General features: G+C 34.1%; 1 protein-coding gene across 5 annotated transcripts in view; it reads right to left on the bottom strand.

Annotated features, from left to right (window-relative positions):
* The window catches only part of LOC114326577 (embryonic polarity protein dorsal), a 125,777-nt gene that overhangs the window by 34,304 nt on the left and 65,368 nt on the right, over positions 1–26,105 (bottom strand). For 4 of the 5 annotated variants that reach the window (XM_028274978.2, XM_028274979.2, XM_028274977.2 and 1 more), the window contains 2 exons: positions 22,833–22,977; positions 21,356–21,556 (listed from right to left, as the gene is read on the bottom strand). In XM_028274978.2, coding sequence (XP_028130779.2) covers positions 21,356–21,556; positions 22,833–22,977 — 346 coding nt within the window. Of the gene's footprint in view, positions 1–825; positions 1,005–21,355; positions 21,557–22,832; positions 22,978–26,105 lie in introns of all 5 variants that reach the window. The other variant, XM_028274975.2, reaches the window with a different exon arrangement.

The raw sequence follows: 26,105 nt of genomic DNA, 5'->3' as shown, positions 1-26,105 counted from the left end.
AAATAAAAATTCAATCACTGCACGATACTTAATTGTTTCCATTTTGAAAATACTGTGACATGTCAATAAGTGCGTTCGCGGGTGCCTGTCGGCGACTAGTCGGCGACAAATTAGCAGCAAAACGCATGCGCACTTTAAAATGATATAAATAATATCGTTAATAGATAAATATACTTACAAGGTATATTTACCTAGTATAATTTAATAATTAGTTATATTAATTAAAAGTAAATATACCTTGTATATTTATCTACAGTTGAGTCCCTGAATCTTTACCCGTGCGTCATCATTTAAAGCATACGAAATAAGTCGATGATAAGTCGGAAATTGAAATTTACTAAACGCAACACTTACGCAGTCACTTACTGTCACTTGCTGTTGCGTTTAGTAAATTTCAATTTCCGACTTATCATCGACTTATTTTGTATGCTTTAAATGATGACGTACGGGTAAAGACTCAGGGACTCAACTGTATTAACGGTATTATTTATATTAAGTGAGGTTAGAAATTGTACCCACAACTGTACCCGTGAACGCAACTAATAAATAGCTTGTAAACAAAAAATGAATTGACAGATTGAAATGAAACTTCACACACATTCATATGAAGAGTGTATAACATAATAAAATAAAATTACGATCGTAGCAGCGGCGTCTCTTATCGAACCGCAAGAATTATTGAACAGCCTAGTAATCCTGTTTTTATATAACACCAGTGACAGCTATTTACAGACAATTAGCCAGCACCAAACACAACAAACACTAAGAACTAAAAACAACTACAAACAACAAACAAAACATTAAAACACATGTTTGCAAACTTACTTCGGAAAGGATCGACCCTGATTTCTTCGCGAACCCTCAGGGCGTGTTCAATGTCTTTTTTCTTAACGCACTGTATACCCAAATTCGAAAAATGTACAGTCATTGTATCAGTCGGTATTTCTAACGTGCAAACTCCCCTCTTACAGCCTTCTCTACCAACTAAATTATGGGGATGAGGCCTGAAATTTTTCAATACAGTTAATAGGCCGATCAAATGTGTTTTTGCTGAAAATTCAGCTTGCAGCCAAAATATTAAGGGCTCCATAGACGTACCTGTATACTTGAAAATATACAAGCACAAATTTCTTGCACAAGTATACTGGACCGTGTGTTCGGTAGTACTTGCACAAGTACGTTAATTGTACAAGCGATTTAGCCTTGTGGACATGTTGTTATTTTCACTTGTGCATGTCAGACTTTCGCAAGTGTAATTGAGCGTGTGTGTGAAAGACTTCTACAAGTTTGACACAGATGAGTTTTGACCATTCGTGTAGACCTATGATATTGGTGCTTCCGGTAGAGTAGTTGGTTCTGACGATGGCATGGTTCAAGTTTAAACAGGCGCATTATGCATGCATACTTGCACAATAAACCTATGCATGTAGACTGTTCCAAGTTTGCAGGTACGTCTACGGGGGCCTTTACAACCAAGTCATGTATCAGAGTTATTTTCGCCTTAATTGGAGTATTGGTAACCTAAATATGGATGCAAGTTGAATGTGTTAACAATAAGCAACGCTTTGCTCTAAAGCTTCAGCAACACAATGCTAATATTAAGTATTCTACATTCTAAGCAAATTATAATAACCAAAGACATTAATAATATCCTCATAGTTTATAACACAATCAAAGTTCCAGTAATAAATGTTTATCAATATCAAAAGCTACCTACGGTGCTTACTGTGGAGATATATGATCTATTTTTATTTTAATAACTATACTTGCTAGATATGATCTTATGTTGTTTATTATGTTCTAAATTTACTTTAGATTTCTATTCTACTTAATTTTTGTGAATGAATTTTTACTATAGTGAATCATTATTGACTGTGAAAACACGTCAAGATGTTAACTGAGGGCTTGGAAACACATTACGGAACACAGAATTAGGTAACCAAGATATGAGAATCATTACCAATTTATAACGATATCAGAAAGCCATAATATGAGTAAACCAATAGGGATCTAAAGTGAGACACATATAAAACGAGGAATACGACAAGGTTATGTACTGTCCCCTTTACTATTTAATATGTTTAAAGATTTGTAAAAAAATTGGCACAAGACGTACAGGAAGGCATATCAATTAACGGAACACTAGTGAATAATCTTGAATATGCAGACCATACCATACTCATTGCGGACAGCAGAGAAGACAAAAGAACTCACGTTAAAGGAAAAGCTTTAGAGAAAGTATCCAGATACAATTACCTGGGATGTGAGCTAAATGAACAATGGAATCGCAACCTAAAAATACTCAATTAGATGGCCAGAACCGCTTTCACTAAGATGAAAGCAGTGTTATAGAAGGGAAAACTGGGAACTTAGATCAAGACTATTGAGATGCTATATTTTTTATCTTGTTACATGGAGCTGAAACGTGGACAATTAAGGATGCAACTGAAAAAAGACTTCCTAGCTTTGAGATGTGGTATTATCGAAGAGTGTGGAAAATATCATGGACACAAGACGTAACAAACACGAAACCCTTAAGAAATATAAAAAAAAAAGAAAAAGAAATGCTCAACACGATAAAGGAAAGAAAAATGAGCTACTTTGGTCACATACCAAGAAATGAAAAATATTAGTTAATGCGATTGGTTATACAAGGGAAAGAGAAAGGAAAAAAACTGGAGAGACGACGCACATTCTGGTTGAAAGATTTAAGTAGTTAAGAAAGCAGCGGAGTGAAAAAACAGACAGAGTAAGATGGTCAATGATTATCGCCAACGTCCTTAATGGACGAGACACACTGAGAAGAAGAATAACTTATTATTATTGTTGTATTGGTGCTTTTTCAATCTTTGTTATTCAGATTAATACTATTTAGAATTATACAGGGTGTAACAAAAATACAGGTCACAAATTAAATCACATATTTTGGGACCAAAAATAGTTCGATTGAACCTAACTTACCTTAGTACAAATGTGCACCTAAAAAAAGTTACAGCCCTTTGAAGTTACAAAATAAAAATCGATTTTTTTCAATAGATCGAACACTATGTGAGGTTTCTTATTGAAAACGGGCATGTGACATTCTTATGATAGGAACATCTGAAAAAAAATTATAGTGAAATTTGTGTACCCCATAAAAATTTTATGGGGGTTTTGTTCCCTTAAACCCCCCCAACCTTTTGTGTACGTTCCAATTAAATTATCATTGTGGCACAATTAGTTAAACACAATGTTTTTAAAACTTTTTTGCCTCTTAGTACTTTTTCGAAAAGTTAGTTTTTTTGAGATATTTTGAATATTTTGTCAAATCCACCACATATTTGTGTACTTGTATCGTACTAAGTACGATTTTAGAGACTTGGTAATAATATGAAAAGGGACTAGCCGGGTAAGATGATATGAAAAGTGCCCCCACCTCGATTCAAATTCCATATAGGTCACCGTTTAGCATATATAGTAAAACTCACTTTCTAAAATTTTTAGCCCCCTAGGTGGTCATGTGACACACCTAGAGCCTAATTAGGGTTTTTATTTTTTATCTCAGCCGCATCGAGAACTAGCGAAAAACTTTAAACAAAAAAGTTGTAAGCTTTAAAAAGTTCTGTACGAAATTTTTTTTTTAATTTTTGACGGGAAATTTAAATTTTAGAACGGTTTTAAAATTTTAAATGAGTATAAAAAAATAACTAAGACATTCGTTTTCACGAAAAAAATATATAACGTGTATTTTTGTATAATGTTTCACCCTAAATTTTTTCAAATTTTTAAAATTGGTGAAACACAGCTTTAAAAATAAAAATCCCGCATTTTTTCGGTTTTTTTTTTCGTTATTTGATACAATTTTATACATATTTTTCAAAAAAGGTAACACCATCAGTAGTATAGGTAAAAAACTGAAAAATAATTGGGGTTTGCTTAATAAAAATTTTTTGTAATGCCATCCATTTTCAAGATACATGGCGTTGAAGAAAACAAAATTTTACACAGCTTTTACGATTTTACCGACACTACTGGCAACATTGTAATAAAATTTGGCGAGTTTTAAGATGTAGTTGTTGTGCATTTTTTGACATACAATTAAGAATTTTATATTTATCATTGGCGCGCATAGGGGTAATGGTCTGAACTTTTTAAAGTAAAAAGATAGTACGCCACTGACATTTTAAATTAACAATCGTTTTTGAATTCCGCGTTCAATTTGTGACACAGAACTTTTTAAAGCTTACAACTTTTTTATTTAAAGTTTTTCGCTAGTTCTCGATGCGGCTGAGATAAAAAATAAAAACCCTAATTAGGCTCTAAGTGGGTCACATGACCACCTAGGGGGCTAAAAATTTCAGAAAGTGAGTTTCACTATATATGCTAAACGGTGACCTATATGGAATTCGAATCGAGTTGGGGGCACTTTTCATCATCTTACCCGGCTAGGCCCTTTATTTATAAATTACAGTTTGAGGTATACTTTGAACCATATTAAAAAAGAAGCCACATATCGATAGAAGGTGCCTTATCTGAAAAATACTAAGATTCAAAAAAGTTTTAAAAACACTGTGTTTAACTAATGGTACAGCAATAATAGTTTTAATTGGAACGTACACAAACATTTGGAGGGTTTAAAGGCACAAAACCCCCATAAAATTTTTATGTAAACATATTAAAAAAGAAGCCGCATCTTGATTAAAACTGGTTTATCGAAAAAGTACTAAGAGGCAAAAAAGTTTTAAAAACATTGTGTTTAACTAGTGGTACTACAAAAATAATTTAATTGGGACGCACATAAAAGTTTGGGGGGGTTTAAAGGAACAAAACCCCCATAAAATTTTTATGGGCTGCACAAATTTGAATATAATTTCTTTTTAGGATGTTCATGCCATAAGAATGCTACATGTCCATTTTCATTAAAAAATCTCTAATAGTTTTCGATATATCGGAAAAAATCGATTTTTGGTCCCAGAATATGTGATTTAATTTATGACCTGTATTTTTGTTACACCCTGTATATGAGAAATTTTCAATCAGACACATTTTTGTATGCAATATAGATTATTATTCTTGATTGCTTCAAATACCAATATAAATTGTATTGCTGTTTTGCTGTCTAGTAGACACTACATATGAATTACTTTGAGTCAATTTACTCTTTGTTATAGATTTTTCACTCCATCTCTTATATGGTTGTAGATATTTTGGACGTATTCTATAAGTTTTATTTTAAGCATTTTTCTTAGTAATTATTTCATTCTTATTTATTTTTGTTTACCTAAGTCTAAAGAGTACTTTCCGTATGTGTTCGCTACAATATTAACTTTCTTGTTTGTAACTCAAAACTATCAAGAAAGTAAGTTTTATATATTTAAGTTGTGGTTACAGAAGAATGATTTCATTTTTAGAAGCGCTGTACGAGCTCATTCAGTTCTGAATTTGACCTCTTTACTTGGGTCTAGTTGGTATGTAATGTAGCATTCCATATATTCAAAGTGAGTAACTATCTGAATGCTTTGTTGGTCTATCTGTAGGGAAGCATTGTCGTAGGTTGACGACTAAAAATCATAAATTTTGCCTTAGAAGCATTAATTTTTAGACCCATTTCTCTTCATGTCGTGTTTACACAATCCAATAACTCTTGAATACCCTGGAGACCGTCACATAAAATACCAGTGTCGTCAGCGCATTCCAGAGTATTCATTAGTTCATCATTGATTTTCACTCCAAAGTTGGATTATAATTAATCTTGAAAAGTCTCTTTGAAATTATATCTGAGTCGATATTAGAAAGGGGATAGAATGCATTCCTGCCTGACAGCTCTTTTAATGTAATATTCGTCAGTTAATCTCCCCGGCTCGTAATACTGCTTTCTGCTTTCAATACAAGTTTTATAAGATACGTAGGTCTCTACCATCAATGCTTTTGGTTCATATTTTCAAAAGCGTCCCATGCTGCATTCTATCAAAAGCCTTTTCGTAATCGATTCAAGCCTCACCTTTTCGTTGGCCGCGACATTGTTGGAGTACATTTAAGCCAAAACGTGTCTCACGTGTGCCCAGCGCATTCCTAAATCCAACTGGGTTTCATCTAGGTTTCTTTCGAAATGACTTCCTATGAATAATGCGAAGAAAAAAATTTCAATGTGTGGCTCATCAGACTAAATTATTCTGTAAAAAAGACTCAGTTTTCACTCTAATGGCATATAAAACAACATAATGCTATTCTACACCCCACCAGAATGAAAACAATGGGAACCTTCTCTGGTTACACTTCCGAGGTTTCTACAATTTGCAAGCCATACGGATGCTGAGACTAAGGAAGATGAGGGAATTCTACAATTCTGAAAATGGTTATTCATTTTTGATTTACATTTACTCTGATTGGAGTATGAAGGGAACCATTCTCGTTGGAACTTTACCGCCCTGAGCAGATGGGACGTGAATTGTAAATTGTAGAATTCCCTCATCTTCCTTAGTCTCAGCATTAGTATGGCTTGCAAATTGTGGAAGCCTCGGAGGTGTAACCAGAGAAGGTTCCCATTATTTTCATTCTGGTGGGGTGTAGAATAGCATTATGTTGTTTATATGCCATTAGAGTGAAAACTTAGTCTTTTTGCTAGCAGTTGCCGCTAGGGCATCTATGCCATTTCGTTCGTTGCAATCCGGGACTGCACGCTGGGGTTTGTTTTGGTTGGATCAGAGACAGCAGCATAGTAAATTGTAGAATTCCCTCATCTTCCTTAGTCTCAGCATTAGTATGGCTTGCAAATTGTAGAAGCCTCGGAGGTGTAACCAGAGAAGGTTCCCATTGTTTTCATTCTGGTGGGGTGTAGAATAGCATTATGTTGTTTTATATGCCATTAGAGTGAAAACTTAGTCTTTTTGCTAGCAGTTGCCGCCAAGGCATCTAAGCCATTTCGTTCGTTGCAATCCGGGACTGCACGCTTGGGCTTGTTTTGGTTGGATCAGAGAGAGCAGCATATGTGCCTCCTGATGAGAGACTAATAAGTTTCGAAACCGGTAGAGGTGCTTGCTGCACTCTCTGATTGGGACTAGAATATGATTAGGCTGTATTTTCGTTTTGCAACGAAATTGAAAATGGTTATTCATTTTTGATTTACATTTACTCTGATTGGAATATGAAGGGAACCATTCTCGTTGGAACTTTACCGCGCTGAGCAGATGGGACGTGAATTGTAAATTGTAAGAATTCCCTTATCTTCCTTAGTCTCAGCATCCGTATGGCTTGCAAATTGTAGAAGCCTCGGAGGTGTAACCAGAGAAGGTTCCCATTGTTTTCATTCTGGTGGGGTGTAGAATAGCAGTATGTTGTTTTATATGTCATTAGAGTGAAAACTTAGTCTTTTTGCTAGCAGTTGCCGCTAGGGCTATGCCATTTCGTTCGTTGCAATCCGGGACTGCACGCTGGGGTTTGTTTTGGTTGGATCAGAGAGAGCAGCATATGTGCCTCCTGATGAGAGACTAATAAGTTTAGAAACCGGTAGAGGTGCTTGCTGCACTCTCTGATTGGACGAGAATATGGTTCGGCTCTATTTTCGTTTGCAACGAAATTGAAAATGGTTATTCATTTTTAATTAATCTGTATTCGTCGCATCTTTTCCCGCTTCTTCTTGGGAATTGTTATAAAAACAGACTTAAGCCTTACCTCAGGTGTTTCACCAGTAGTATACAAGTCATTAAAAACTTTAACTAAAGCATTAATATGGTCTTCTTGTATCATTCTTAAGAGTTCAGCTGAACTGTTGTCTGATCCAGTTGCTTTCTTGGTTTTGTCTGATTTTACTGCATGGAGAACTTCAGATTTTAAAAGTTCAGGTTCTGGATTTACATTGCTCTGTATATTTGGCCTGTCATCTTGGAACAATTCATTTATATAATTACTCCATCTTTCAAGTATTTCTCGTTCATCCATAATAGTTTTTCCTGCATTATCTACTAATAGTATTTTCCTTATTTTTCACTTTTCTTTAGCCGCTTGTAAATGGGTTCACATCAAACAAACAAAAATTCAAAAGATTAACATTTACAATTTTATCGACACAGTAAGTTTCAGACTAGACTCAACAGATACGGCTATATTTATTGCGTCTTAATTCTTGAGAAAAATATGAATCAATTCGTAAACAACAACAAATTTGTGAAATATGTGATTAAATAATAGTTTTAATATCTTGAATTTACATTTTTTATATTTGGAAACGTTTCTTATAGTCCGGGAGATAGCGTCAAACTTGACCGGAGCATTGTGGCAAGGCTGTTTTTTTATATTGTCAGTTGTTCCAAAGCTTATTAACAAATGATGTGTCAGCTGGCCCAAAACCAGGACATACAATGAAAAAAGGTCAGGAAAATTAATAATGAAAATAATTACACTTTTATAAATAAGAACTTTTTATAATGCCACGTTTTTATTATTTATACGACACAATATAAAAAAGTATTATAAAAATAAAAAAAGTATTATAAAAAAGTATTATAAAACAATTATTTATCAAATCAAAATGTCAATTTTAAAAACAAAAAGGATTTCCGACGGCGGGAATCGAACCAGGCGCCTGGGTGAGAGTTGGTGAAAGCAGCCAGGTATTTTAACCACTAAACCATATGGACGTAGTGCACGGAAATAAATATTTGACACATAACTTGTAGGGCTTTTTCCATCTACTTTCATATTAAAATAGAAGTAGGTTGAATGCTCGAATATATGGAATTTATAGGAATAAAAGGCAGATTTCGAGCATATAGTTTAATCAAATCTTGCCAAAGTATACTTTCGCTAACTTAGCATCATCAGGGGCATTTCGTCAAAACAGGAAGATATCCCAGCAAAATGTAGATAACATTTGTATGACAAAAACGTAATTCAAAGAATTTTGCAACTAATAAATAACATTAAACACACACTGGACAAAGGACAAACAGATCAAAATTAATTAAAATTTGCCGGATACTACATCTTGGCAAGAGAAATGTAAGAACAATTCATATTATTTTTTCTTGCCTAAAAGCCCCAAATCCGGAGTCGCGCCAGCTGACAGACATTTTCGTTATCAAACAAGTACTATCTACCAAAATAAATTCATAGAATCCGTGCCAAAATCACCGTAAACATTTGACACTACCTCCCAGACTATTAGCTGGGAACTGCGTATATGAAATAAATTAAAATAAAAAAATAATTTGTTTGTAGGATATCAAATTGCTTATTAACATTAAACGGCCTATAATTTTACCAATCAAATTGAAAATGATATATTTTTTAATAATAACTTTTTAAAGTTTCATCCAATAGTAATACTCTTCAGACAGCAAGTTTGTATGTGATAAGATTAAACTTTGTAACAAAACAAATCGCACTATGCATAAAAATAAATATCAAATCAAATAAATTTTATTACTTTTCCTGGGTATTTATTAAATAAATATTTACATATGAACAGGGATGGACTAAGAAGATAAATGGGTAAAAAGTTGCTTAAATATCAAGTATTATTTCACTTCTACATCGAGTTATTATAAATAAGATTAAATATTCAGGTAACATTTAGATGGGTATTATGTTGTAGTAATATATATATACACTGCGTTTAGTTTTCAATTAGATATACGGACTTAAAATGGGCAACACTGTCGGCTTCCCACACACTATAATTCAATAAGCTATGCTTTATTATTATAATTTATAGACATGTAAACATTAAGAGTGTAGGCGGCATAGAGTATCAATTTCATCTGCAAAATAGGTGGCTATTTCGTTTCTTCTTCTTCTTCAAGTGCCATGTCCGTTGCGAACGTTGGCTATTAACATGGCAATTCTGATCTTGCTTACGGCACTTCTGAATAGTTCGACTGATGTGAGCCCGAACCACTGCCTGGCCTTCTCCTTACTGTCTATTTTCTCCTGGACAATCAATTGCAGTAGACTAGTAGACGATACCTATCGTGTCTGAATATGTGGCCTAGATATTCAAGTTTTTTTTGTTTAATTGTGCTCACGATTTCTTTCTCATTCCGATTCTGTGGATTACCTCTATGTTGGTGACATGCTCGGTCCAGCATATATGAAGAATGCGTCGGTACACCCACATTTCGAATGGTTCTAGTTTTTTCGTGAGCGTCTCTGTCAGCGTCCAGGCCTCCACACCATATAGTAAGATCGGAAAATGTAGCATTTAACTAGACGTAGTTTTAGGGGAAGACTACAAGGGCGGATCCAGAGAGAGGGCCATGGCCCCCTCCGAGAATTAAAAAAAATATAAATTTAAATATTTGGAGTTCAAATGTTTTTAGTTTCAAACACATATATATGTACAAAACAAAGGATAAATATGTCTTCTGGACTAGAATTGAACAAAAGCGGTAACGAAGCTTCAAGAATGCCATATAGGATGTTTTGTAAATCAAAATGTTGATAATTTTACAAAGTGCCAATTGTTAGAACGACCTTGGTAGCAATCAAAATGATATCAATTTCTATATTCTGTACACACAAAGAATGAAAAAAAAAATGTGGTCACTATAAAGGAATGACAGCCCAAAGCCTTTTCACGAAACCTTCATCTTTCGCCAAACTCATGGGCACAGACGGAGTGTGCCCATACAAACTCATGAAAAAAACATCATACCACAAGGATTGCGTTTAGGTTGGGCTGGATTTTCTACAAAGTTATCGCAACCCGCAAATGTCAGTCATTAACCCGATATACTCTCAGAAGTCTAAACAGATACAAGCAAATAGAAGAAAGACTACGACCAATATTAGAGTCTATAGTGTTCTTAGGTCGACAAAATAATCCTCTAAGAGAATATCGTGATAATGGCCTTCTGCTTCTGGACGAAAACGCTGGACCTATAAATGAGGGAAATTTCAGGGAACTGTTAAGGAATAAAATCGCATCAGGAGATACACCTATCCACAACATCTTTTCGAGCAACATACACATATTGTGGTGAAGAAATAATTGAACAAATAATGAATCAGGTTCAAAGTTCAAATTGTTACTCTGTCATATTTGACGAAACGACCGACGTATCCCACGTGGAACAGCTTTCTCTAAATTTGAGATACATACACAATAACAACATTCGTGAAGACTTTGTCAAGTTCATTGACGCTTATGAGAACATAAAAATACTTAGTGAAAATCAAGAAAGAGGGGAAGAACTACGCCTGACAGAAGAAGCCTTGGGAAAAATAGTACTAAACTTGTTGAAAGAACTGCACTTGGATCCGAAGAAATGTGTAGGAATCGGTACTGACTTTAATAATACTTTAATAGCGAATACATTTGAATGTCTTTATGGTACTCAAAAGTGTGTGAAAATTGCCTTAAAACTCACCATTTTAGACCTAATTTTTAAAAATTTTCCCCCAGTCCCCCCTCCTCAAAAAACACCATGGCCCCCACCGAAAATCGGTCATGGATCCGCCCTTGGGAAGAGATAAATCTTTGCTTATGAGGAGCTTTTTCATATTGTTAAATGCTGCTCTAGCTCGTTCTATTCTCGCCTTAATTTCTGTGCCCTGTTCCCATTTTGCATTTATGTTGGTGCCAAGGTATACATAAGATTCTACATGGTAAATTAGTTGATTAGTCAATTATTTCGTTTAGTTTTTGAATATTCTTGGAAAATCGTTACTTGATAGTTGCTTATTATTATTCATTAATTAAATTATTAGGATTATTTTTAACTAACTATGTATTCAGTGATTACAATAATTTATATACAATGCAATAAAAACTAATAATCGAGAAAAGAGAAAAATTGATAACGGAGTTTTAAGAAGAGAAATGAAACCTTTTTTTTTTCTACTTTTAAGGACAAAAAAGCAAGCTCATTAGCGGAACCGAATTCAAAATTATACTGCATTATATTTGAAGCATTATTTGGTTAAAAAATCTTATTTTTGGTGGTAAAAAAATTAATTTATCTGGAATAAATGTGGTATTCGTTTGAATCTGACGATGTAGTGGAATAATAAGCAATGTTGCCGATTTTAGCGCTTCCTTCACTGTGGTACATATATCTAATTAAAAGTAAACGCTCTGTATGTATAGTTTCCTGTAGCTTAGAAGATGTAAGTAACGCTATAAATGGCTTTTAGAGCACAATGTTGTGTCAGTTTTTGTATTTGAAAGACCACCATGTTATCGCGATTTCAAGGTTATTGCCTATTATAAGACTGAGCGCACAGATTTTTATAATATCAAATTAAGAGACCGACAAGACATATCTGCTTATTCTCCCACATTCCCACTTAAAAGGCACCTTATACGAAAAGAACTAGCGTAAAGCACAGACAACAATGATTTTCAATGTCACCTTTGTAAGTTAGCAAAAAGTCCTAGCTAGCAAAGTTTATAAGTGTAGCAAAGGATTAAATTTGATACTTGTGGACTTCGATAAGACTCATGATAATATTCCGGGGAAGTTGTGGGAAACCTTCTTCTCTTCTTAGGGAGCCGTGCATTTCTGCGTAGCGCGTAGGCGTCTACCGCACATTGCCTTGTCAGCTGAGACATTAGATAGTCAGGATTAAATTATTCTATTATTAGCAGCATTTCGAAGTAGGGATGGCGGTTATTGACAAAACACCGGTTTTCGATTATACTGGTTTTTTTCTACCTACGGTTTAACCTGGCGGTTATAACCGGTCAAAAAAACCGGTTATCCCATAAACCGGTGTTTGGTTTTTTTATTCAATACCCAATAGATTACATTTACATTGCGCTTTAGTTTGCGATACTCCATTCGAATCGATATCAGTCTATATCAGTATAGATAGCAGTCATCAGTGTTGTGAAATTGGTTTCAGTCAGCTGAAAATTTCTCATTTACGCGCGGGGAGCGAAAAATTTTCTTATTTTTTCTCTGAATTCAGTATTTTTCCACTTATCCGGTTTTTCACCGGTTATTACTTTAAAAAGAAAAAACCGGTTATAACCGGGTCAAAAAAACAACCGTATAACCGGGTCAAAAAAACAACTGGAAAAACCGATTATTGCCGAGGAAAAAAAAACGGTTTCAGGTTATAACCGGTAGGTTTTTCATATCCCTATTTCGAAGCCTTTCGTAAACGTTGATTCCTGCCCATTGGCGAATATTATGAGACCATGGCATCCTTTTACCCTAGGCATATCTTACTCTCTATCTTTCCTTCTAGTTCTAGTTGCTTAAAACTATATCGTTCTCCTCGTAATATGTGCGCTGTATATGCAGTCTTCTTATTTTTTACATAATCAAACAGTTTCCTATCCTGGAGACCCACTCTTCTTAGTATGTAGTTCCTCATTTCTGACCCTGTCATTCCATGATATTCTAAGCATTCGGCATCACATTTCAAAAACTTCAAGTTTGTTAATGGAGCTGGCCTTTAACCTCCATGCTTCCATTTCGTCAAGGGAATAGGCCAAACGTAAAACTTTAGATCTCAGGTTGAAATCCAACTTGTGCCTCAAAAAAGCATTTCTGGTTTATTCTACTCTGCTCTATATTTCAGTCTCAGGGTCCCAACTCTCATTTAGCAGACAACCCAAGTATTTAAACTTCCTGACTTGTTCGATTTGTTCTCCAGCTACATATCTTTGCGTTTGGGTAATTATTTCTACCTATAATCATTGTTTTGTCTTCTTGATATTTCTATATAATACCATTGTGCTATCGACGTAGTAGTAGGATAAACGGCAATGGAGATGAGACATCTACGATTTATAGCCAGAAAGAATAAATGGGATAGAATAAGAAATGGGACAATAAGAGGGATAACCAAACAGGAACCAATAATGAACAAAATAATAAAGAGACAATTAAACTGGTATGGGCATCTGATGAGAATGAAACCCAATAGACTAAAGAAAAAAATTCACGAAACAAGAAATATCACAAAAAGGAAAAAAGGCAGACCGACGAAAAAATGGATAAATCAAATAGTAGATGCGGTAAAGATTAAACAGAAAACGCTTGAAGAAATGAAAATAATAGCACAAGACAGAAAAGAATGGAAGAGATGGGTGAATATGTAGCTGAACTAAACCCAAATCTGACACCTCAAAGGATATAAGGAAGGGAAGAAAGGAAGATAGATATTTATTTTCAAACTCAGTGCTTGACTTGCAAGAGTTAGATTATTTGAAAGGCATTGAAGATTTTCTATGTTATCTGCCACTATTGCTGTGCCATCGGCATCTACCTGTATAATAAATATGCCGTTTACTTTAACCCTTATTAGAGTCTGCCACTGCTTCTGCGAAAGCTTTTTCTACGTTTAAGTTAAACAACATTGGAGACAGAAAAAAAGATCTTTTTTAATTAAGAAATCTAGATATTTTATCATTAGTTCGTGTTTTACATTATCAAATGCTTTCTCATAATCGATGAAACAAATAATCTATTTTTTGCAATACTTATAGTAGTTAATATAAAGGAAATATGTATTTTTACAGAATTACACTTGTTTTATCGAAGAAGTTTAATTATATTTTCCATGTTGAATGACAATGACAATGAAATCCGACCCTGCACAAAGTCAAGGATTTATTTCGCAAACATTGCTCGTTTATCTACTCTGTATCCAATCATTATTGACTTGATATCATCTTCAATCTACATTCAGTTTCCGTCGAAAAAAAATATTCTAACCAGTTTGCTCTTCTAGTTCTTGTGTTGAAGAACTCATTAAAAAACCGTGCAAATAAATTATAAATTCAACCTTGGTCAGCCTCTCAAAGATTTAGTAGGTATTTGTTTAATTAATGTTTTGTAAATAATAAGACAATATGTCTTTATTTACGAAGAACGTTGACAATGGAGGGAAGCAAAAAGTGTGACAGGTTGACTAATTTTTATGAGGATCAATAAAAGAACTAACCTAACCTAAACAAATATAACAGATTTATATAAGAACTTTTAATATGTAATTAACTTCACAATAAATAAAACCAAAATTCTTTAACATGATGAGTGAAACTGACAAAGAGACAAAGAAACAAAGGAGTCAAAGTAACAATCTAACTTGATCCAGAGTGGTAGGATAAGGAGTAGAACCAAGAACCAACAGAGTGGTAGGATAAGGAGTAGAACGAACGGACACGCGCCAACTCGTAACTTTTAATGACAAAAATTTTCAAATCAAAATGTACACCGGCCAATTCGTAACTTTTTTATTACCTGACCTGCCAACTCGAAACTTTCTTCAGGTGAATTCGAAACCATTGATTAAATCTAATACCTTAAATCTAAACCGAATGTTTCTTGGTTTGCTTAAAAACATTATATTTGTATTATATGTACCTATAAAAAATAGCAAAAATTGAAATATCTTAATAAAATAATTGAAACAATATTATAGTGTTTGATTAACACGTGTTATAAATATTATTTCCATCAAGTATAGAAGTATAGCTCTACACGTGCTTGGTTTTTATCAAGTAATTGTTAATTCAATATTTAGATGTTTAGAAATGATAAATTATTTAAATCCATCTGATAATTTAAAAGCAAACAGATTTTCCATATGTTTATTTCAAGTCTAAAAGATTATACCTTTATTTAGTTACGAATTCACCGGTAGTTGATTGGTTACCGAAAAATTACCTGAGGGCCAGAGTTACCAATTGGCCTGTAATTAGGATGGAGGATTAAAATAGTTACGAATTCACCAGGACCCGAACCAACGTCTGATCGGAAGCGAACGGATAACCATAGGTCCAATAACACGATCGAGATGACGAAGAATACCATAGTAAAATTACTAATAAAAAAAAAGATCTACAAATCCAGCATGAATATCTTGTAGAATTATATAAACAAAATCGAAGTATAAATCAGATAATGAGAAAATTAAATTTTACAGAACTATGTATATAGAATTGAAAAGCTTCCATCGGAATTCACAATCTTAATCAGAACAATTCACAGTAAGAATACCGAAGAAGCATTGGAGGATCTAAATAAACGCTGGAATGATTTTAGAAAACACCTAAGATTGAGCAAACATTTTGCACAATGAAAATCATGAGTAAGTAGAAGAAGAACTGTATAGAGTAGAGCAAATGTGAACACCAAAGATCTGATCTTAAAGAGATCATAGATAGGATCCCCTTATTATTCCATTGATTCAGGTTGTTATAGTTAGTTTTTTAACTTTCATGGAAAATGTGTGAAGCGTAAAAGGTGGATTTGATCGTCGTGCAGAATGTTGTTAAAATTCCTTACATATAAACAATAACCCAGAAACAAACTATAATTTTACATAAATATATAATTATTGACTTGAAACCATGTACAGCGTTGTTGTCAAGGTTAGACAACTTAATTACCCATACCAACTACTCTTAATAGCCGATTCAATAAAGTGACAAAAGATAATAAGTTGATGAAGCTAGTCTGAACAAAAGGATAAAAAAGTTAATGACCAGGATGATTTTTTTTAAATATAATAGGGGAAATACATAAGCCTTTTTATCAAGTCAAGTAATAAAATTTGCAAATCTATGTAACACATACAATGATACAGATATTATATTGCTTTCTGACATTATTATAAATGCATAGTTTTATTGCTTTCTCTGTTACTGCTACTATTTTTTATAGTTATGACAAAAATATGGAATACCTCTGATTATTACAGTGACTTACAAAGAACTACAAAGTAATTTTTACCAGTAACGTTGACTTTTTGTACATCTTCCATTCATTCATGATATTCATTCCAGAATTTTGGAACCTTGTGCCAGCTTGTACTTGTACAGGTATAGGGGATGGGTACCATATGTCTTTGAATCACTTGATAGTCTCCAAAAAGTGTTTGTTGTCTTCGATCTAATAACTTACAGTCATGAAAGATATGGTTTGCTGTTGCAGGATCTTTGCAACAGAGTCTGCAGCTTAGTATCCATAACACAGCCCCATTGTATTTAGGTGTCCCTCGACTGACGCATAACCAGTAAGAAAGCCTGTTATGACTCTGAGCTGATTACTGTTTGTTTTTCGCAGTACTTCAGTCATATCAACGCATGCCCATCCAATATATATTTTGCCATGTGCTTGACCGAGTATATTTTCCCAGTGAGAGTTATGCTGTGTTCGGATCCAGACTTATTTCTGGTTATGGACAGTGCTTTTTGGCACTCCTACGGCCGCACAGTTCCAAATGCCGAAAACGTGGTCGTGAACCTTTAAAAGCGTATATTGTTTATACACTTCGGAATTGCTTTCGTTCTTAAGGGTTTTTGGCATCGCTGATTACGAATCTGACATTATTTTTTCGGAAAAACGAAATGGCGGATCCAACATGGCGGAAAGAAATGGAAAATATCAAGCAAAATGCCATTTTTTTCAAATTTGGTAGTTTAAGGTCGCTGATTACAAATCTAGCATTACTTTTTTTTTAAACAAAATGGCGGTTTAAATATGACCAAAAGAAATTTTAAACGAGTATTTGTTTAAAATTTTTTATTATAAGGGATTTTTGAAATTGCTGATTACCAATACATTTTCTTTATGAAGTACACCATTCAGAACCTATTGCTTATGTACAAGATAGATAGATAGATAGATAGATAGATAATTTTATTAACCCTTGGTTACATACACGTATGCATAGGGCATGTCAAAAAATACAGTAAACATTACAACACTACAATTACAAACAAAAATAATATATACAACCGCCCATACATACTCAAGAAACGCCAGAATCATGTAATATGCGATATGCGTCATTTCCCACTTTCGTATTAAAAAAACTGCCAGTAATGCATAGGCAGTTATAGGCAGCTAAACCAAAGCGATTCTGTATCTTCTTACTATATATTTTAAGATTAATATACATTAGTCGCAGAATTATGCAGAATTTTGTACTTTTTGAATGTATCTTTACAAAATTTTGATTATTTTAATTTAAGTATATTTTAACTATTTATGCATTAACAAATTTAAGGCATTTATTGTTACTAAATCTTAAGTTAACTTACATCTTACATTACTTGTACTTAAAAAAGAAGAATCTGCTTTACAGCGATAAAATTGATAAACAACAAAACGTCTTACAGCGTTTTCAATATAAGCACTCTTTGTCACTTTCTCTGCCGGCCAAAATAACCTCGGACATGGCTCACTTGTTCCTGAGCTATGAACCAGAATACATCCAGTCTGACCCTTATACATGCGTATTACGACTCTACGATAGTGTGATGAAACAACTGTAAACATGAAAATTCCTAGATAGGGACTTTTTTTCGCCTTATGACCACGTTTTCAGCATTTGGAACCACTGTGGGCCGGTACTGGACTTAAGTATTTTATGGACATTCCGGGAAAAGAACACATTTGGTGGATTTATGTTAGATTAATTTTTAATACTTATGAGGGCGTTAATTTCTCTCTCTATAACTTTAAATGCTAGTAAATTAATGCTTATTAGTGAATATACATATTTGTGCAAATGGTATCTGAGAGGTAGTTATAAAAAATCATATGAAGCCCCCATTTTCATTCATAGCAATGATAATTATTATGGTATTTTCATATAATGAATATGGTTACTGGCTTTATCATAATAAAAATGTGGTTACTTTAGGCCCATTATGTAGGTACTATCTAACCAACACTCCTCCACTAAACACAAACTGAAAAAAAAAATAGTGGTAGATAAAAAGAAAACCATTCGTAATCACTATTGTAAAACTATTTGCATAAAAATACTAGAATATTCACTAGAAAGAAGGTAAAAATAAAAAAAAATAAAATAACACAATAAACAGCTAAATCGCAACTAAAAACACTCTTAAGTTAGCTAAAACAAAACTACTCTGGTAAGCTTGCCAACTATAAACACAAAACCATTAAGAAAACAACAATAAAAAATTTGGAATCTTTACAAGTTAGTACAGTTATTTATTTAAATGTATTAACGATTCAACACGTGACATTTATAAATAAATAGCTTTAAAACATGTTCACACGTTAAAAATATACTTAATGATAGTCTAGAGATCTTTTGCAAGTCAATCAGATGAATCTATTATACCTATTAGACATTATACATTCGTTATTAAGAGGCTACATCAGCGCGCCATCAATATTTTTTTTCGAAAGTTCTGCGGATTTTCAATAGTGCGGCAACATAACGTCGGCAGAACGACAGTGACAGTGACACTGTACTATCAAAAACGAATGTCCAATATTGTGATAACAATAAATATTATACTTATAGGCGCGCTAAATGTTGCCAAATCAGTCAAGTTCGATTTCTTGTTATAGATAATTGATTTTTAGTCATCCCAATGTGGTACAAAATCTAGGCATGGGATAAAAAAGTTTATATGAAGAAATTGTATTTTTTGTTCTTAATTGCGTTACAGGCTCGTTTTTGTAATATTTTATTTCATTGTACAGTAATTTCTACGTACTATATACTAACAACATATTTCTCAAATTGAGCTCTCTATATTATATAATTATATATTATATATAATATTCTTTACTATATTACGAATATGTGTGCCAAACAGCTCAACAAAATATTCAAAATTAAACCTGTAATCTTGGAACGCCTTTACCGCACGCTGATGTTGCCTCTTAAGATCCTCTGAGTATGGAATTAGATAGGATTGTAGCAGGGCATAGTGCTTAGTCCTTGTTTATTCTCATTATAAAAAAAAAACAGTGGAGCATAATAACAGGGAAAGTACAGGGTAACATTCCCTGGTGCTTAAATTTTGATAATGTGTTAGTAAGAAATCCAAAAAGGGATTTAGAATAAAAACTGGACCAATGGAGCAAGTTCTTAAGCAAAAAGGTTTCAAATATACTAGGACACAAAAAGAGTATTTAGAATGTTCATTTAAAGAGGAAGTTACTACGAATAATTACAGAGTACATATTACAGAGAAATGGGGAAATAGATTGAGGTGTAGAAAGTTGAATTAGTGTGGGATGGATAAAGTGGAAGGAATGCAGAAGACATGATGGGCAGAAGTGATTGAAGAAAATTAAGGAACAACGACTCCTGAAAAAGAAAAAGTCGATAAAGAAGGAGAAGGATAAAGTGGAAGGAAGCGGTAGTGTGTTCTGTGACAGTAAGATTCCAATGAAACTAAAAGAAAATTGATGGATTCTACCGTTACTTGATGGAAGTTCATTTTATCTAATAATAAAACACTGAAAACGTTTGTTTTCTATACTTCCACAGAATTTATTATAACTAAGTGACTACAGCTGTTTCGGCAGAGTGCCTTTCTCAAGTGATATAGTTTACAATGTGTTTGCCTTTTTAAGTCTTCAACTGAAGAGGTTGAGGAGTGGGGAGCTGTTTGTCTCGAGTTGGTCATTCAGAATTATACCTGTATTTTTCAGTTTATTATTTCCATAGATTCTAAAAAAGATAGCTTATAGCCTTTATTTTGAATATGCAGAATTTGAAACTCTTCATTGAAAGAATGATTATGATCTAGATAATCTAGAAGGTGAAGTGCGTATGTGAAGTGTCTGTTTTTCTATTGTTGAATGCCCTTTTGTGTTCTGCTATCCGTTTGTCAAAAGTTCTGCCAGTTTGACCGATGTACGTTTTCGGACAGTCACCACACGTTAGTTTGTACACACCACTCTGTAGTTGCTTTCTCTTTCGGCTTTTATTGTTCTTAATATATTTGCTTAAGTTGTTGTTAGTTCTGAAAGCTGGTGTTATTCCTTTCTTTTTTATGTATCTGGCTATTTTTGTTGTTATCTTGCCAGTATATGTGAGAGAGCAGAAGGTACTATCACTTGAGAAAGGCACTCTGCCGAAACAGCTGTAGTCACTTAGTTATAATAAATTCTGTGGAAGTATAGAAAACAAACGTTTTCAGTGTTTTATTATTAGATAAAAGAAAATTCTATATAACTGACATAGGACATACGATGATAGGGATGAGTAGAGGGAGGAAAAAGGATAAAATTAAAAATAGGTATATTAGGGGAACTCTAGGGGTGGCACCAGTTGATGCCAATAATGAGAGAGTATAGGTTAGGATAGTTCGGACATGTTTAACATGATTAGACACTGTGTATGATGACTCAAGATGGAAACTTATAGTGAAATGTAATCAGGGAAGCCGAACACGCATATAAATAAAGGCAGAGAATGATGATGATGCCAAGAATTTAAATAACAATTAACAGATCTATCCATTAAACAGCGAAGATGCTTAAAAAATTGAACTACAGTACATATAGCAAATATCTATGTTATGTAATTTTGTAACTTTATGTAGTCTTTGTAACGCAAAACATTTTCAATTATTTTAACTGTACTAACTTATAAAAACGTGAAGCACATTAACGAACATGACAAAGCCAGAAACACTTACCTATAAGGTTGGTCTCTTGTAACACACGATACTACTACCACAGCTCTGCCTTGATAACCTTCTACCCTAATGGTAGGGTAACTTTTATTTTCGGGGGTACTCCTTGATCCGGGAATGGAGCCTGCTGATCTTCCTTCACATTCATATCGAAATCTTAACGCTTTCGACGCTGGTTGTTCTACTATTCTAATGCGAGCTTGTCTGTAATTACAAAATACAAGGAATATTACTTAGCTGTTGATGAAGCAGCAAAAATAAAATTAGAAACGTCCAACTGCTCATCAAGAATACACCAGTGGACCGAGTAAAACAGTATACCTATCTTGGAACAATAGTAAACGAACAATGGGATCACTCACAAGAAGTAAAATGTAGAGTAAAAAAGGCTAGAAACGCATTGAATAAAATAACCAAACTCTTTAAAAGCCACAACCTTAATCTGGAGATAAAACTTAAAGCCTTCGAGATGTGGCTATACAGGCCAATTATAAGGATATCATGGACGGACAAGATAACCAACGAGACCGTATTACGAAGAATGGGGAGAGAAAGAGAGGTGATGTATACCATTAAAAGGAGAAAGTTAGAATATCTCGGACACATAATGAGAAACGGCACTAAATACAGATTACTGAAGGTAATCCTTCATGGCAAAGTATTCAGAAAGCGAGGAATTGGGAAAAGAAGAATATCACGGTTAAAAAACCTAAGGAAATCTCACAACAACAGGTTCTCCACAACAACAACTAATCTATTTAAAGCATCAGTTAATAAAATAATTATAGCCAGAATGATCGCCAATCGCCAATGACCGCCAAAGGTTATCGGTGTGTAAACGTATTCGGCAGAGTTATTTTGGACATTTAAACGGACGGTCCACGTGATCATAAAACTAATTTATTCTTCTCCAACGGAACATTGGAACATAAGAACCGGGTGGTAAGAATCCCCGCGAGAAGCTACCACCCAAAAGGGGGCATGTCCGTAGCACATATATGGTAGGAAAGTTAGATTTTTTTAATCAACGAAAAGAATAGAATATCAATTGACATCTATGGTCTAAAAGTGGCTACTGAAAGTGGCTCTAACCACAACTCTGTCGTAGGAAATCTAAATAAAGTAGCCGTAGAACGCCTCATGAAAAAATAAAACGAAGTTTGATGTAGGAACCGGAAAGAAATGCCAAATCTATGGAATGAAGAATGTAACAATATCCTTCCACTCGGCATTAAACAACTCGTCAGAAGACAACCGTACGCGCTTCCGAGATGGCTACCAAGAGTGTACTTAAGAAGAGAAAGGAGAATCACGAAATCAGTTCCACGCGTTGTATTGAACTGGGAAGGAACTCAAACGGCAGTTATGCAATGGAATGAGTTGGAACTCTGCCGTGGCAAAGGTACTTCGGACTAAAAAGATGCTTTTCCGAAAAGACGGAACAATTAAGATATTGTTCCGTTGTGACTATTTAACTTACTTTTTCGCCGACATCGATGACAGCTGGCCAGACTGGATGGCCGTTTGTTGTGGAACTGGTATTTCTCCTCCTCCGTTAAACATGGTTGGGTGTTGTGCAGGTTCTTTAGACTCTTTGAAGTCTGGATCAGTCTCAATAACCTCAACTGCAATAAAGACATGCATATAAGTCTTAATTATGTAATCTATAATAAAAGCGGGACATACAAGAATATAGTTGTTGTTTTATAAAGCCAAGAGAAACTTGGGAGATTTGTATTATAATAATTAATAGATCATAACAAAAATTATGAAAATGCAGTATCACTACCACTAATTACTATAAAGGCACGTATCCATTACGCTGGTGCTCCGTGCTCCATGTAACTGCTTCACATAGTGGATACTAGGGTGGGTCGAAAAAAAAAATAATTTTTCATTTTTTAATCGCTATACCGCGGAAAACTTGCCTTTGGGGTATATAAGTAAAATGCAGAGTAAAATAAAGTAATATATTGGACATCCAGCTAGCGCATCCTTCCTAAAAATTTAGTTTTTTTTTCAGTAATCAAGACATTTTTCAATTGTTTTTACAATCTTTAGCCAATAATATTTGAACGTGCTATAGTGAAAACTGTTTAGTTAATACATAGTTTAAAAAATAGGAAATAAATTTGAAACAGGCAATATTTTTTAATTTGCGGTAGCGCAAAATACTCAACAATTGGTAAAATTCACATATTAGCACCTTAAAAGAAAGTGTGGTCTAAGTATGTTGTGTTGGGTGTTAATAGCACAATCCATTTTTTGTTCTTTTACTTTACACTCCATTTAATTGGAATAGAATTATTATAGTGTGTTTAAAGATATAAAAGATATAAATAAAATAACTTATAATTTTAATAACATGTTTAATTAAAACAAAAAAGAAACCAAATTGTAGCCAAACAATGTCAACAAATTAAATGAAATTTTGACTTTAGAAAGAGTTTTTTACTAATTATTTCTGAGTGGGTACGTTGAAGCTGCGCTTGCTGTCAATCTTGACGTAATGGGGTGACTTGACGTAATGAATGTAACTTGACGTAATGAACTTGACTAGAGTTTCACGTGTCATCGTGTGAGGTGTGACGGTACCGTTACTAACACGGGTTGGAAAAATGGTGTGATTGGTTCTATTGAAGAAAACGTAAAAGACCCCTGCAGTGGGCAATATGCCTTTTGCGTTTCAATGAGTTGCCGTTCCGGCATTTATTTCAAACCCTGTAAGTGTTGATTGTGAATTACCAGACATTAATCGCAATCTTTTGAGTAAAGATCAACATTATCTTCTAGACATAAGTTGTTCGATAAAGTCAGACATCTGCCCTGTTATGTGGACTTATCTGTTCGGTCCACTTTCCCACTCTCGATGGCTGACTACTGCTAACAGAGTTTTGAGAATGTATGTAAGTGTGGAAACGCCTTCAGTTGAACATAAATTGTTAGTATCCTTCGTTCAATCATGCATGCCTGTATGGTTTAAAATAAAGAACAGCAAATACATAACCGATGGACCTGAAACGTTTTTGAGGCTATCAAATCAACCAGATTTCTACCAGAGAATTTGATGAAAGTAGTTGCTCCTGTAATCGAAAAAAATGTATTTTTTCCCACCCATAAAATTTGCTACTGAGGATGATAGTTGATGTTAGCAAGGATGTTAGCTACAAAACCAGAAACAATTAGAGTTTTTCGACCTCCAAAAGTCAACTTTCATTTGACTGACTATAATGAATTAATTGATTGGAACACCACTGAAATTACACCACCACCACTGTTACGGAGAATCTCTGATAAAGATTGGGCTAAAATCACTGCTGGTGAAACACCCGAGGATTGAAACTTTGGAAAATTTCCATGTCATACTCAAGCTGTGGAACGCTGCGTCAAGTTAGTGACTCAAGCATCTAAAAAATTCGTCGGTGCTAAGGAACAAAATGGTTTCATAAGATCTGCCGTAGCATTCAGAGCTTCGATGCCAAAGTTTGACAGCAAGCGCAGCTTCAACGTACCCACTCAGAACATTGTTTGGCTACAATTTGGTTTCTTTTTTGGTTCAATTAAACATGTTATTAAAATTATAAGTTGTTTTATTTATATCCTTTATAACTTTAAACACACTATAGTAATTCTATTCCAATTAAATGGAGTGTTAAGTAAAAGAACAAAAAATGGATTGTACCATTAACACCCAACACAACATACTAGACCACACCTTCTTTTCAGGTGCTAATATGTGAATTTTTCCAATTTTTGAGTATTTTGCGGTACCGCAAATTAAAAGATATTGTCTGTTTCAAATTTATTTCCTATTTTTTAAACTATTAACTAAAGAGTTTTCACTATAGCACGTTCTTATCTTAATTACTGAAAAAAACTAAATTTTTAGGAAGGATGCGCTAGCTGGGGGTCCAATATATAATTTTATTCTACTTTGCATTTTACTTATATACCCCAAATGCAAGTTTTCCGCGGTATAGCGATTAAAAAATTTAACATTATTTTTTTTTCGACCCACCCTAGTGGACACGTTGGTGCTCCCGGAGCGGCGCTCACTCTCGGCGATCCAATCGGTGGCGGTTTATATATAGAGGAGCGCATGCCGTATCCATTGGAGCGGTTACACGATACACGGAGCACCAACGTAATGGATACGTGCCTTAAAAAAGCGGATTTGTAAATTCGTGAAATGAAGAATAACAAATTATTATTAATTTATTAAAAAACGAAAACAGAAGTCGACTGGAAACATGTTGAACTTGTTGTGAAATATCTAACAATGAACTTCAAAAACTATCAATATAGACTAAGAGCCGCTATAGGTGAAATTTTTTAATCATTTTAGGCACGATAAGAGCCTATAACAGAACCTATAGCAGAACCTAAAAGAAAACGTTTGAATACTGTGCCGTCACTTTTCAGTGGGACATGCGTCGGCAGTGGCGCATCAAACTTTCCACTTATGGACGGGATAAATAAATTAAAAGTTACCCTCCCTCACTACCAGAATTCAGTTTTTTCATTTTTTTAAGTTCTATGTGATTAACATATAAGATTCAGCGTAATTTTAACCCACCACCCCGTTCCCCCTGCCCCCACCATCAAAAACTTCATTTTATGTTTTTATTTTTTTTTGGTGGGATGCAATCAATTTGAAAATTTCAAAAAATTCACACGCATAGCTGAGGCCTTTATAAAACATGTTTGTTTTTTATAGACCCGTAGGTTGAGTGTACATAACCTCAAACAAATT

Source organism: Diabrotica virgifera, chromosome 3 (assembly GCF_917563875.1).
Source record: "Diabrotica virgifera virgifera chromosome 3, PGI_DIABVI_V3a".
In the NCBI taxonomy this organism is placed as follows: Eukaryota; Metazoa; Arthropoda; class Insecta; order Coleoptera; family Chrysomelidae; genus Diabrotica; species Diabrotica virgifera.
This window is presented reverse-complemented; position numbering and strand designations above follow the sequence as displayed.